This window comes from Budorcas taxicolor, chromosome 2, assembly GCF_023091745.1.
Source record: "Budorcas taxicolor isolate Tak-1 chromosome 2, Takin1.1, whole genome shotgun sequence".
Taxonomy (NCBI): domain Eukaryota; kingdom Metazoa; phylum Chordata; class Mammalia; order Artiodactyla; family Bovidae; genus Budorcas; species Budorcas taxicolor.
Genome location: NC_068911.1, coordinates 29428533 through 29444183, shown reverse-complemented (window position 1 = coordinate 29444183; position 15651 = coordinate 29428533). Strand labels below are relative to the sequence as shown.

Genomic DNA, 15651 nt, shown 5'->3' with positions numbered 1-15651 from the left:
TCCCACTGCACGGCCTAATTTCTTGAAGTCTCACAACCATCTTAATCTCAAGGTCCTTGCCCCACACTTGAAGTCATCCTTAGCTTTCTAATAACCCGTTCCCTTCGGATTCCATGTAAACTGTCTTTCTAAGGATTGTGGGGGGATAGGTCACAGATAAGCAAATATGAAGACATGTAACTGTTGATAGCAATATAATTCACACCCTGTATCCAGTACTGTTCCTAGTGCCACAAGCTCCTGCAGTGCCTTTCACGTTGAAATCTACTTCGAAATAACCACCATGAAAGTTCCAAGCAATGCCAGCTTTATATACATAATCATCTCGTGTAATCCTCACAACAATCCTAGAAAATCCGTAACATTGTCCTCAGTTTATAAAGATAAGCAGAAGCTTATTAAAGAACTTGCCCAAGGTCACACTATAGGTAGTGCGGCAATATGATTCCAGAGCCTAAACTTTCCATTTCTATAACACGGCATATATTCCTGTGATGGTTATATATCTATTTTTAAATACCAAAAAATATTTGACCTGAATTTGTGTATTTGTAGAAATTTTCATATAAAACTGCTTATATTCTGCTCATACATCAGTCAGAATTATATACTTTTAGTCTGTGGCACTTCATTTAATAAGAAGAAAATGTTAATCAGCATACTTAACATTTTCATACGTTTTTATTATTTGCACCAGGGAACTTGAAATCTATGTGAAGAAGTAGGTGAACAATACATATTTTCTTCAATAGCTTTACATCCTAAGAATATAGGATGTTTTGTGATGGTTAAAATCAAAATTATTTAGGGTCCAATGTTATAAGAGAGTTGGTATTCGACCTTTTTATAATCCTAATTTAGAAGCAGCTAGAGTATCTTTCAGTTTGTTTGTAAAAACAAGTATTTGATACCAGTTTAATGAAATAAGTGAATTGCAAAAAGTTATAAAATAAATGGGAAAAGTATAGAGGCAAACAGGTCAATATAGGAATCACCATCTGGTATTCCCCATTCCTCTCAACTTGCTATTTCTATCCTTCAAAGTAAACATACAAATCATTTTCGAAAAAGGGCTATAGGAAGGGAACAGAAAAATGAAAGATATACGATAGAGTATATCTAAAGAATCTATATATTTGTCTTATTTTTTCATCTAAATGCGATACTTACTAATTACTTCATTTCAGAGACAAGCTCAAAACAAACCAGGCAGCAATGTTTGTGAATCAGTTGACTGAACACCACAGCATCTAGACTGGGAAGTGGGCAAGCTCTCATTTTTAATCAATACACCAAACAAAGGCCCAACACACTTACCAATTGGCACTTGTTCAGGTTGGCTGAGAGAAACAAATGCTGATGTGTCATCAATCCAAGATATCTGAATGTTACCTGAAATATTGAATTAAAAGCAAAGTAAGCATTTAGCCATTTAGATAGCTCTCAGATTCCATTTGTATATCTGACATATTTCAGAACATCCATCAATTTAAAGAGAGATGAGGTGTTAGTTTAAAAGATGATCAAAATCTCAGCACTACAGAGAAATAAAACTTAAATCTATCATAGTAGCTGCTGCTGCTAAGTCAATTCAGTCGTGTCCGACTCTGTGCGACCCCATAGACGGCAGCCCACCAGGCTCCACTGTCCCTGGGATTCTCCAAGCAAGAACACTGGAGTGGGTTACCATTTCCTTCTCCAATGCATGAAAGTGAAAAGTGAAAATGAAATCTCTCAGTCATGTCTGACTCTTCGAGACCCCATAGACTGCAGCCCACCAGGCTCCTCCATCCATGGGACTTTCCAGGCAAGAGTACTGGAGTGGGTTGCCACTGCCTCCTCCGATCATAGTAGCTGCTACAGTTAAAACTTCAAGAAAGCAGATAAACCAGGAAAACCAGAAGAATCTTCTAACGTTTGTTTTAAAAACAAACAAACAAAAAAAGATCCTTCTGGATTAAATCCTGAGGCAGTTTACCATTCAACCCAATCTCCTGCCAGGGTTAGAGACTTTTTTCCAATCAAGATCAGGAGTAGAGAGTTCCCTGGTGGTCTAGTCGTTAGGATTCGGCACTTTCACTGCTGGAGTCAGGACTGAAAATAAGCAAATGAAAACTAATTACTTAAATAAATGAAGGACTATGCCAGGTTCATGTACTAAAAGACTAAAAGTCCATGAACCTGGTATATTTTTAAAAGGATCACTAGTAAAAACCAGAGAGCATGTGTGTAAGAAATAAGAAAAAGTCAATGCTGATCTCAAGGCCAGGGAAAGAACTCAAATAACGAAAAACAGATAGGGGATAAAGGACGAGTAGAAGAAGGCATCAGAGAGAGGAAACCAAGACAGACCAATACAGAAAAGAAAAACACAGAGGGACAGAAGGCAGTATAGTGGCACGAAATGACTTTCACATACAGAGACAAGTCCTCTCCAAAGGCGAAACGCAAACAGAATGGAATGCAGGAGAGTGGACAGAGGGGGAGAGGAGCAGAGCGCCGGGAGCTGGAGAAAACCCAGGGGCAAGCAGAGATCTACCCACTACCCTCTTCCCGAAAAAACACGGAAGACTGGAATGAATTTTTTTTAATGGCGAAACATCACCAAAACTTAGTGATGAAAAAATGTCTTATTATCTATTAAAATTTTTGAAGGCTTCGGAATACTTGAAAGCTGCTTTGCGTCTCCTTCACAGGAAAGAACTTTCACTTCCTGCTGCACCATGGGGTGCCAGGACTTTCTCGATTACAAAAGTCACTACCATTACTTCCTTAGCTCTCTACCCTGTATGTTTTTTCTAGACAAATAGTGTGTGTGGGCTTCCCAGGTGGCTCAGTGGGAAAGAATCCACCTGCCAATGCAGGAGATGTGGATCCCCTGGGGGAGGAAGTGGCACCCCACTCCAGTACTCTTGCCTGGGAAATCCCAGAGACAGAGGAGCCTGGTGGGCCACAGTCCATGGGGCTGCAAAGAGATGCACATGACTTAGTGACTCAACAACAATAATTAACGTTTCTCAAGTAGCTACTCTAGGCCACATACTATTCTGAATGCATTCCACGGATCAGCTCATTTGATCATCCTGACAAGCCTATTAAATAGGCAGCAACATCACCATCATCATCTCCAAGGAGGAAACACAGAGGTTACCTGTTCAATATCCCACAGCTAACCTTTCTTTAATTAAAATGAAAAATATTCTACTCAGAGCGTCCTGATGAATATAGCCAATTAAAGTTTAAGTAAATAGGGGTAAGAGCAACACAAGATGGGAAACAACATCCAAAGCTTACCAAAGGAATGTACTGTGAAATCTCACTGCATTTAAGTTAAAAAGCAGGACTATAATTTCAGAAGTCATTTAAACTATCTGCAAAGATTAGGATGACTTGCCAGAAATACACTTGCATACACTTACATTCCTAAAAACTGCACAATGTTTTGTACTTATAAAAGCTAATGTATGTTTATTTTAAGAAATATTGAAAAGCACAAAGAGGAAGAAAAAAATCCTATCTAAAACATTCAGTGATAAGAGCAAGGTGCATCCTTTCAGTTTGATTTCAACAAAAATGATGTTAGTTATATAGGAATTCTACTTTGTATCTGCATTTTACTCTGAATGCTAAAATACAAACATTTTACCATCTTTTAACAAACTCTTCAACTCTTTCTAAAACTGCTACATATTAAGCTGTTGGGGAGACACATTAACATTCACTAAACAGGCTTATTATTAGACATTCAGGTTTTTGCTGCTTCCATTTTAATCATGAATCTCCAGGGATGACAGTCTAAATACTTTATTTGTTAAAATTAAGAGACACTGCTGAAGACTTACAATCAGAATGGCCTTTATAAACCCTAATCAGAAGACTGTTCAATTTAATCTAATCACCTGACCTGATAAAAAAGGTAACAGAAGAACCTACCCCATACTTGGTCCTCTCAAACACCTGTGCTTTTCTGCTGGACTATTCGATATTGAGCAGCAACTGCCTGCCCTTATGAAACAGGCATTCTCTTTCCATTTCATCTTAACAATGATTCAGCCTAGACTTCTTCCCCATGGGTCGACAGTAAGGGGCCAACTGTTCTTGATTTCCATGGATATAGATGAGTAACAGAGCTCTGCTGTGGGATGCTAGCAAAAAGTCCTCAGATCATATTGGCATAAGAAAGCAGCATACCAAGCTCCAAAAACTCTCTGAGTGAGATGAAAACTTTGCATATTAATCCTCTTTTATGTCCAAGCTAAAGCCATCTACATACTCTGACTACCTAGACCGTAAGAGGAGCAGGACCCTAAAAAAACATCTATACTTATCCTTGACTTACCAAAGGCACTGAAAAGCTGGTAAAGGTCACTGGTTTTCCATTCTTTGGGGAATGTCACATGGAGGACGTGATCACGTTTAGGCTGCACTACAAAACAAATTTTTGATGAAAGGTTGATGGCTGAAAAGGGGACACCTGACCAGTGGTTCGTCAATGAAACTGAGCCCAGGCTAACTTGGAGAATCATTATGAAAGCCTTGCAATTACCAAATGAGCCTTAATGTCCATGTTTATTTAACTTAAAAAAAAAATGCACTGTCCAAACTGAATGGACTGTTTGAAGAGACGTAGTCCTGAGTCACAATCTTGTTTTCTAATCCCACACCCACCACTTGGTTGTGCAACTCAGAGCCAGAGGCCTAGCCACTTGTGGTTATTTCCTGGGGATGACAAGACTCAGCTCACAGAACTGCTGCAAGGGTGACAAGTTTGAGCATTAAAATTAATACGAAGTGCAACACAGAATGTCCTCAAACTTCTACTGCAGTGATTATTATCGTCGTGTATAAAGTGTAATTCCTCTGTTTCTATCTGCCTATGGCATATATTAAGGAAATTTACCAAGGCTACAAAAAGTGCAATGGAAAAGAACAATCGGAAGCGACAACCACCTCTCAAACAGCGTGGTTGTCCGAGGTCTTCAAAGAGAGAAAAAAAACCCTAACCACAAAACTTAAATATATACATACTCAAACAACTGGAAAATAGAAAATGTACTGTTATTATCACGGCTAGTACATCTTGAAATCTATTACACATACAATGTATTTATAGAAAATCATGAACTCAGAGTGCTGAGTGAAAATGAAGTAATGATGAGAAGATATATATATTTTTTAATTCAACTCATGTATAAACTGGAAAATACAAGTAAAGAGATGGGTTAATCAAGGCCCAAGGGTAACATTAACTTAGGCATACTATTCATATCAACCACAAAATCACTGGCTATTTTTAAGTGAATAAAGCTCTTTCTTCAGTAATTCTGTTCCTGTTATCCTTTCCAGACCACACACTTAAATGTGCAGATGCAATGAGAAAATAAAAATTCACTTACAGTCTGGTCCTTCCAAGTTTAGATACGGGATATCCATGACTCTCATAAGAAATAACCTACCAAAAGAAAAGGAAAATGGATAATGGACTAACTTCTTAAAAAAAGCAACTGATAAAAACATCTAGAAAATTCTTTCATAGAAGCTCCTTAATTATACTACCTTATATCTAAAATCATTTTGTAGATTCTTAAGATCCACTTCACATCTTTCTCTAGGGCTAAATATTAGTCAGACACGACTGAGGACACTTCCTGAGTCTGAAGTATTTATTATAAATAGAAAACAAAAACTGGTATCCCCAACACCTACAACAGTTCCTGGCACTCAGGAGCTACTTAATAAATATTAGCTAAATGAATAAAATTAGTCATCAAAGAGTCGAAAGGAAGTCCTCTGCTGAACTGCCCTGTTAGTCCAGAAAAACTGAGAGAAAATGAGCCCTACAGCGTGCCAACCATCTTAACCCCCTTGAACAACTGTCCCCACAAATCGTAAAGGTAACCCCTATGGACCGGTGCTTTGTGAGCTAGGAATGTGTCACCAGTGTCTGTCTTTTCTTCTTTTTTTAAACTGAAATGCGATCATTGGATGAGTACTAATCTTACTGGGTGAACTGTCATTACTCCCATTTAAAACATATTAAAAGCATGAAGCAAAATAATCCTTGGTAAAAACAAACAAACAAAAAACCTATCACACTGATAGAAATCACAGCAGTCATTTATGTATACTTTTTAAATGGATACAAAGGCACTTTTTAGAAGAGTGCTTCTAAATTACAGCGCTCCATAATGCCATTCAATTTGCTTTTATTTGCAAGATTGTGGGCAAAATATCAGGCATTCTGTTGTCTGTAAGATGATTTTAATGAGTTTTATTTAGATAACGGCATATTATGCATTTCTGGTAGCGATTGCATTATACAGCAAATTAAAAAGGCAATCCAAGTGCCCAACAAGCAATTAGTTTGGCTTCACTGACCTGCAATTAAGGCACATTATTACCAGGCATTCAAAAGCCAGGCAGGGCATGATCCAGTTTACAAATGGAGCCATCAGCATGAATACCACTGTTCTGTGAATGCCAGAAAAAACAAAGTCCTGGTACTCTGCGGTTTGAGGACTTGTTGCCTAGCCTACAATTTAATAAACCAAATCCTATGGCTAAGAAACCAAATTTATTTTTAGTTCACTAATTTAGGCTCAAGTGTACTTTTCTGGATCTGGTTCACCCAGTTTAATCGATACTGCCTGCAATGCCAGAAAACAATGAGACATATAAAAGCATAGATTCCCCTCGAAAGTGGTTGTTATTACTACTGACAACCAGAACCTGATGAGTTAGTCCTGGGTTAGAAGGATCAATATTTTTATGGTTCACATAATTCTCAGTTTTCCATTTAGTAAACTGAGAGATGGCTCCCAACTCTACACCAAAAAAAAAAAAACAAAAACAAAAACAACTTTCAGTAAAAGTTGAAGAAACATATCAACCACTACAAAAATAAATTGTGTACCCAAACTTCAACAGAAGAATAAAAACTGAATCAACAAGATGTTCACTGTTCTACCTTCAAAGGCACCAGTAATCAAAATCAACCTCCAGATTCAACGACGTGTGTGGGTGGATAAATTATAGATCATCATTCCAACAGAATTAATTTCAAGATAACTTTCAAAAAATTCAAAACATCAGTAACTTGCAGGCCAATTTTTGATTTTTTTAAAAGCACATTTTATACTATTGTGACAGCTTTGTAAAACACCCAATATCATTAAACCGAAAATAAAAAATACTCCCCACTCCCTGCTCTGAAAAAAAACAGCCAATGATTTTGGGAAACTGAGTTATGTTCTTCAAAAATCCTTTTGTGATTATTTTTTAAACTAAAAAAGAAAACAGAGGCTACCAGAACTGATAGGCCCAGGGGGAATAACTATAGAGATTTTCTTAGAGAAAGTTCAACTGAAAACACCGGTAGAATCAATCCTGTATATCCTGTGCACTACCCCACCTGCTGTGGGGAGACCAATATAAAGCAAAATCACAAGTTTGAGTGTGTAGCCGCTTTATTTCTTTTAAAAATACTGTTTTCCTCTAAAGGTCATGAGGCCTCACCAAGTTTAGAAAATCTATTGTCTTATAAATACAAACAAGGATGACATTTAAAAGCACACTTCCCCAGTTCTCTTGCCATGTAAATATATATTTTCTTAATTTTAAAGATACATTTCGTCAAGTGTTACACTGGCTGTTTGTCCTTTAATATTTCATCTCGATTATAAGTTATCATTTCTGTTTAAACTCAGTAAAAATTTATTCTCAGCAGAAACACTCAAAAGATTTTTTTTAAGTTAGTTAATCCTATACTACCTCATTTGCTTATTCAATACTTTAACTAAATAGAAACCCCTTCCAAATGAATTATATTAATAGCCCTTCTCACTCATCCCTACACCTTCATGTCTGGGCTTTACAGAGAAGCAAATCACCCCAAACCCTGGAGGAACACGCAAACCAATTCTGTCTGTGACTTGGCTGACAGCACCCCATGCAACTGGGAAACCGATTCTAAAACTGGAGCTGAGCGTTTGTGGAACAGACCCAAAGTCAACTCGCCGAGGGCCTCCCTCTCCTTTTAGGCCAGACGGTTTGCAGGCCACTGCACTGGAAGCATCCCCGCCTGCCCTTTTGAGGGAAAATTAAAACATTTCATTGCATGCACCCCTCATACTGACTGGCTGTCAGATGGCCTACACTGACACCCTGGGATGATCTGATAAAACACCTCGTGTGTGGTTCATCTGACCAAACAGTTTTCATTTCAACGCATGAGAAATGCACTAGGCGAGCAGAAATACTGACAAGCACATGAAAGGATGCTCCTTCCCTGTGAACTGTATTGAAGAACAGTCTCTCCCAGAAGGCCTTTCATCTGCAGATATTGGAAACACTCTCGGACCATCGCTTGCAGGAAATGTTATTTTTATTTCAGTGAAGATTCAGGGCGGCTATAATTTGGTAGAGACACACAAGACTGTGTGAGGCCCTGGCCACGTTCCTGCAAGCTTCCTGATGAAACACTATTTTTGCACTTATTCTCTGAAGGACTGACAATGATTCTGTCAAAGACTAAAATTAAAGTTCCCATCTGATATAAGGGCCAATCATACATTGGGATTCTATCCCAGTACACTACATGACTCATGTTCACATTCTAGATGCTATAAAATAAATTCTACCCTTTTGGGCATTTGTCAGTTTTTTAATGCTCTATGATGATACTGGCAATGTTGTTTAGTGTGGCTTTCAAACATCCGGACAGATCCAAGGGTGGAGCACAGCATACTCGGGGGTCATTCAGTCAGCAGACTGGGTGACTTCAGCTCAGCCTCTTAACAGGCTACACAGAATAGGCTGTGGACAGTGCCTCTGTGTCCAGAACAGCCACCCAGCTCTGCTGCCCGTATGCTGCATGGCACTCATGGAAAGTCATCTGCTGACATTTTTTTCTGACCATGGTGGTGTGACACTGTGACCTGGACTATGTGAGAAGGCTTATAGTCACAGGAGAATTTCATTTCAGACTTAAAGCTTCTTAGAGCCTAGAACCTTGAGCACTTATCAAAATGTGTTTCCCCAGACAGGCATCTTGATAGGAATGCAAATTCCTGGGCCCCACCCACCTAAGTCCTACTGACTCATAACCTGGGAACTGAAAATCACTGGGTTCACAGAAAAAAAGTATGTTTAAGACTGTTAATTTCCACAAATGATGATTCACTGATCAGGTGGGTAATAATGACTTGTGTCAACTTCTCCAAAAAGGTATTAGTTTTAATGATTTGTTTGCAGGAAATTATTGTGACTTAGAAACACAAAACTATCACAACAAACGTCAAGCACTCCCTCAACATCCAGGCAGCAATAACATAAGGCTTCCACCATTCCCTGAAACCAGGAGGTCAATTGTGGCAAACAGCTAGGTCCTCTGCAAGAGGTCAATAGGGGGAAACAACTGCTGACCACTGTTTTCCTCATTTTGAAGAAGAAAGTAAAAAAAAGACAGCATAAACTACTCTCTTGGCAAATCACTGGCAAAAGTCCAACCCTTTCTATGACTTGGCGACAAAGCAGCCCCTCCGGCATCACAAGCTTTAGCCTCTAATACGGACCCCAAGGCTGGCACACACATACACAGACTCTCCAAACTTGTCAAAATTCTCTGACCTTACCAACAAGCTTCAGACCCAGATTTTGGCAAGCACAAGACACACTGAGCAGCTCAAAAGAGGTACACTAAGGTCAAAGGGTATTCTTTGATGACACAAGAGCTTGTCTTGGACTGCGGCTTATCTGAATCATTTGCAGTTGTCCAATGTGAAAATGGATGGCAAACAGTGCTAGTATTAACCTGCTTTATGCAGCTGTGCTCAAGAAAACATAAAGGGCAAAGATGACATTTAAATGCAGACAGGAAGTCCTGAAGGTGATTCAGGAATATTTTGCACAGAGGCTCAAACCTCTGGGAACCACAAAGATCATTACGGTTCATTAAAATTCCACATGACCGAGTCTACATATACGTAAAGCCAATAATTCTATTCAGAAACGAAAGGAAATATTTCGTTTTGCTCCTGCAGCAGCATGGTTTCCACTGCTGCTAAGTGATGGCAGAAAAAGACAGTGGATCAATGACCTGCACTTGGGGCCACTCAAAGAAACAATCGGCAGGACTTCCCTGGTAGTCCAGCATCTAAGACTCTGCACTCCCAGTGCTGGGGGGCCCTGGGTTTGATTCCTGGTCAGGGAACTAGATCCCACATGCTGCAACTCATGATCCCACAGGAGTTCACATGCCTCACCTAAGGATCCCACATGCCGCAACAAAGACCTGGCAGAGCCAAATAAATAAATTTAAAAGAAAAAAATAAAAGAAACAATTGGCAAAAAACCAGTAATACCCAGCGCAGGGCAGTGGCTGTGCAGCTGACAGAAGGCCGGACACATGGATTAGGCTGTACGTGGACCACGATGCTCACCTGAGCCGCCACTGAAGACCAGCAACACCATGCTGCTAACCACTAGTGTTAACGTCTTTTGAAAAATCCTTTATTGAATTTTTTTTAAGTTACCAAATTATATAACAGTACTATCTCAATTAATACATGAAATAGAGATAGAAAACACATTAGCAGGAAATACACCAAATGACAATTTTGTTTTGTTTTGTTTTGTTTTGGCTGGTGGAATTACAAGTGGGTAATTTGTGCTTCAATCAGAATAAGAATATATTACTTTTTAAAAGGATAAGGTTCCTGACTAAAATAAGCGTTTGTTACGGCACATTCAGCCTTCTCTGATCCTCTGGTATCTGGGGGACAGGCACCAAGTCCTATCATACAAGGAACGAGCAAGCAGCTTTTTCCTGCTCCGGCGGCTTACCCTTGGCCATCATGGGAGCAGAGACAGATTCAGACCCAAAGTTGCCCCATTACTGCTGCTGCTGCTGCTAAGTCATTTCAGTCATGTCTGACTCTGTGCAACCCCATAGATGGCAGCCCACCAGGCTCCCCCGTCCCTGGGATTTTCCAGGTAAGAACACTGGAGCGGGTTGCCATTTCCTTCTCTAATGCATGAAGGTGAAAAATGAAAGTGAAGTCGCTCAGTCGTGTCCGACTCTTAGCGCCCCCATGGACTGCCACCCACCAGGCTCCTCCATCCATGGGATTTTCCAGGCGAGAGTACTGAAGTGGGGTTGCCACTGCCTTCTCCATTACTAGTCTTACACTAAAGGCCTCACCTTCTCTCTGCCAGGTACCCCCTTACGCTTCAGTTGTGTCCAACTGTGCAACCCCGCCAGGCTCCTCTGTCTGTGGAATTCTCCAGGCAAGAATATTGGAGCAACTTGCCATTTCTTCCTCCGGGGGATCTTCCTGACCCAGGGATTGAACCCACGTGTCTTACATCTCCTGCACTGGCAGGTGGGCAGGTTCTTTACCATTGGTGCCACCTGGGAAGCCCACACCCCCCTCACATTGGGCTTCTAACCTGAGCTCTTCCCACAGCCTCACGTGAAACAGTGAGCCTCTAAGGGACAAATGAGGACGCGCGTCCTGAATCACCTCTAGTGCAAGAACTCGAGATGTACAATCTCAGACATAGGCTTTTGTCAGTAGTTTCTGGCAATGCTCTAAGGGCTGATTAAATTATAGCTTCGTGCAACGGGGCAGAATCCAGATATAAGAAACGAGGTTGCTTTCTGAGAAGAGCTTTGGGTGGACTGAGGAAGGCAACCAGGATGAAGGAGCAGAGAAGACAGCCATGCTGCTGCAGGTCAAAGGACAACCTTTCCACGTCTGCAGTGCAGAACCAGCTGCCACCCGGGCCTCGGGCCTCGCGGTCACACCCGCGCCACACACCATGATCACCACCAGGAAAACCCTGTGAAATGGCGCATCTTAGGGGTGAGTGAGATAATGAGGTATCTGAATACAAGAGCTTTATTTTCTGTAAGGTCAGATCTGTACACATACACACAGGCTTGAATGATCTAGAAGGATTTCTGATGTTACAGCCTGTCTTCATAAAAGAGGACAGTGTTTACTCTGGTTCTGCCTGAGCAAAAGGAAAACCCTCCAGCCCCCAAACTTTTCATTCTTCCACCTAGAAACTCAGTATTTCATTTAAAGAGTAAACATATGCATTTGTTCAAGACTACACATCTCTTCCTAAAAAGCTTTACCTCAAAGAACAGATTTCCAAGCAAAACTGAACTCCTCTTATGCCACTGCAGACCAGAATACGGAGATGCCAAGTACAATCTCATCTCAACACGATTTGAGTGGTGAATTAATTTGCACCTAACTCCAAGTCCCAAGCCTTCCAGAGGGAAATTGAAACCTTTAACGACTGCCAGCTCTACTGTTCTTGCAAATGGTCTTGGTATTTCCTTCAGGGCACAGCAGTAAAAAGCACTTCATGAGAACCGTGTATGCAAGGGCTCATCGTTATACATATTTATGCGCCATAAAAAACTAATTTTATCATCCAGGGTAGGAAGCATGCAGACATCGCTCACAAAATAAGCTCATTTATTTCGCTCACTAAAGCTCTTGTGTAAAATGAGAGGGCAACCACTGGGTAGAGGAGTCACTGTGGCACCAGTTATTTTCATTTCACTTGGGGCGGGGAGAGGGGTGCACGCGCAATTTCCAGTCTAGTCACTTGATGTCTTGACAAATAGAGCATTACCCGACATTTGTCCCAAAGCCAACTCATGTCCCTTCTCGGAGATGTAACACAAGAAACAGGGGCGGGTGCGGGGAAGAAAGGCAAAAGGAAAGACAGTCAGCAGCTCGTTTAAACAGTCTCCATCAATGAACCATATCAAATTACATCAAACAGAAGTGTTAAACTAAACATTGTACAAAGGCAACGGCTGCTGGACCTATAAAACAGCAGACTGTAAAATGTCAGAGGAAACTGGTTGCACTCGATCCGGTGGTCCAAGTCAACATCTTTTAGAATCACTGCTCAAGCCAAACATGCAGACAAAGACATCTTTCAGTGACACTAGCACTGTCTCTTAAGAAAACGTCCTACTAACTGTCAAGCCGTCTCTTTTAGAGACTGATGCTCTGGAGTAAGAATCCTATCCCCAGCTGAGGACAAACCTGGGTTAACCCAGACTCAACTGTTTCTGGGGCCCTCAGCAGATGGCCTCAGCCTGCAAATGAGGGACCTTATTACCTACCTCCTCAGGGATGCTGTCAGAGAAGGCAATGGCACCCCACTCCAGTACTCTTGCCTGGAAAATCTATGGATGGAGGAGCCTGGTAGGCTGCAGTCCATGGGGTCACTAACAGTCAGACATGACTGAGCAACTTCCCTTTCACTTTTCACTTTCATGCATTGGAGAAGGAAATGGCAACCCACTCCAGTGTTCTTGCCTGGAGAATCCCAGGGATGGGGGAGCCTGGTGGGCTGCCGTCTATGAGGTCGCACACAGTCGGACGAGACTGAAGTGACTTAGCAGCAGGGATGCTGTCAGAAATTATAGTCGCTGTGGGTGAAATACTCTGAACCATGGAAGATGTTCAATAGAGAAGATACTTGGCGGCTAGTCTAAATTCCCTCATGGCTCAGCCAGTAAGGAGTCTGCCTGCAATGCAGGACACCCAGGTTTGATCCTTGGGTTGGGAAGATCCCCTGGAGAAGGAAATGACAACCCACTCCAGTATTCTTGCCTGAAAAATCCCATGGACAGAAGAGCCTGGCGGGCTACAGTTCATGGGGTTGCAAAGAGTCAGACATGACTAAGCGACTTCACCTCTCTTCACTCTCTCACTTCTAAATTTCTTAGGGTACCCTGCTAACCTCTGACTCATATAAATTAACTGTGAAACAGTCTTGGAAATAACTATGACCTACTTGCTTACAGCCAGGGCCAAAGCAAGGCAAGAACTACCTAAGAATACTGACTTTACTACCAACATGCCTATAAATGGGCCTCCAAAAAGATAGGTCCACAGCCTAATTCCCAGAACCTCTGAATGCTGTCTTCTTTGAAAAAAGGATCTTAGCAGATGGAACTAGAAATTAGGTTAAGGACCTTACATGAGGACATATCCCGAACTATCCAAGTATACCCTAAATACCATCACAACTGTCCTTACAAAAGAAAGAGAGACAGGATACACACAGAGGGGGAGGCAGAGACTGGAGTGACACGGTGACAAGCCGAGGAGTGCCAGCATCACCAGGCCCTAGAGAAGCAAGGAACAGATCCTTCACAGAGCCTGTGGAAGGAGCACAGCCACACCTATACCCTAATTTCAAACTTCTGGCCTCCAGAACTGTGAAAGAATAAATGTCTGTTGTTTTAGGTCAGCTACCAAGCTTGTGGAGATTCAAATAGGAATCACAGGAAACTATGATGATATCCTGCTAAGAAGGAGGCAAGCTGCTTAAACAAATATCCAGGGACTCATTTTTTCTAACCTCTACAAATTGTAATGATAAACAAGTTATTAAGCTAGAGAGACATGTACTTTCAAGCCAATCCAAGGCTAGAATGGGCCCACATGTAGACAGCCCTTGGGGGCCCACAAGGCTAGCACACCGACTAGAGGTATGTGGCATGGCCTATACCCATATCAAAAGTGGCCTTCTGATAAAGCCATGGAAGCAGCTTGCCCGATAAATCTTTAGGAAAACAAGGTTGCTAGGCAGAAATTAGATAAGGCAGTGTCAGTTTGAGGCAAGCACCCCTTGCCTGGAGAACTCAACAACTAGTTTGGAAACAAGCACTAGTTTCTAGTCTTAAGAAGCCCCACACTCAAGGCTATTTTCATGTGCTCGAGACTCACCTTGTCTTTCACCTTTATGAAAATCAGGGCGCTCACTTTTGGGGCAATCAAACCAAGCCAACACTGATTTAGGAAACCCAAGGTGTTGTTTCAATAGATTAAGATCTCACTGGAGCAATGAGTTGCTCAAGAAGAAACAGCTCACACAAGGACAAATTTGTAGATAGAAAAGCAGGTGAGAGGTTTCCCTGGGGCTGAGGGGAGCCGGGGGATGGGGAATTACTGCCTAATGACCACAGAGTTTGTTTGGGGTGAGGAAAAAGTTCTGGAAACAGACAGTGGGACAGCTGTGCAACACTGTGGATGTACTTACTGCCACTGAATTCTACGCTTAAAAATCGTTAAAATGGCAAATTGTAGGTTACATATAGTTTACCATAATTTTTAAAAAATGCATAATGTCATATACCCCAAACCACTGAACTGTACACTTTAAATGGGTGAACTGTATGGTGTGCAAATTTATATCCCAATAAAGCTGGTAAAAAACAAAAACAAAAACAAAAAGAAACCACTTTCAAAGGGTCACTTAGTAAATGCTACTTCTTTACTTTCCTCTCCCAATAAAAATCTACAACTAGAAATGCTGCCCAGCCCAAAGACTGAGATATGACCATATGCCTCAAAGGGGGAAACAAAAAGCAAAAAAGACGTACATGCAAATCTTCCTGAGCACCACTGAGTTACAAGCACGCTTTATCCTCCTCTCCCTATTTTTTCTGATCAAGGCTCATAACTGAATACAAAGCCCACCTTATAGGAGGCCTACAGTACTAAAGATATGATTATACGGTATTTCCTTTAAAAACAAAAAGCTCTCCATTTGTTCCCAGCATCTGGTCAACAGAAGCACCTCTTCAAAGTACAAATGTCCCCAAAGCAG

The 15651-nt window shown here is 41.2% G+C and overlaps 1 protein-coding gene across 2 annotated transcripts in view; it reads right to left on the bottom strand.

Annotated features, from left to right (window-relative positions):
* The window catches only part of PARN (poly(A)-specific ribonuclease), a 200189-nt gene that overhangs the window by 121473 nt on the left and 63065 nt on the right, over window positions 1–15651 (bottom strand). For both annotated transcript variants that reach the window (XM_052655370.1, XM_052655362.1), the window contains exons 19-21: window positions 5397–5452; window positions 4340–4426; window positions 1318–1392 (exon numbers count right to left, since the gene is read on the bottom strand). In XM_052655370.1, the coding sequence (XP_052511330.1) occupies window positions 1318–1392; window positions 4340–4426; window positions 5397–5452 (218 nt within the window). The remainder of the gene's footprint in view (window positions 1–1317; window positions 1393–4339; window positions 4427–5396; window positions 5453–15651) is intronic.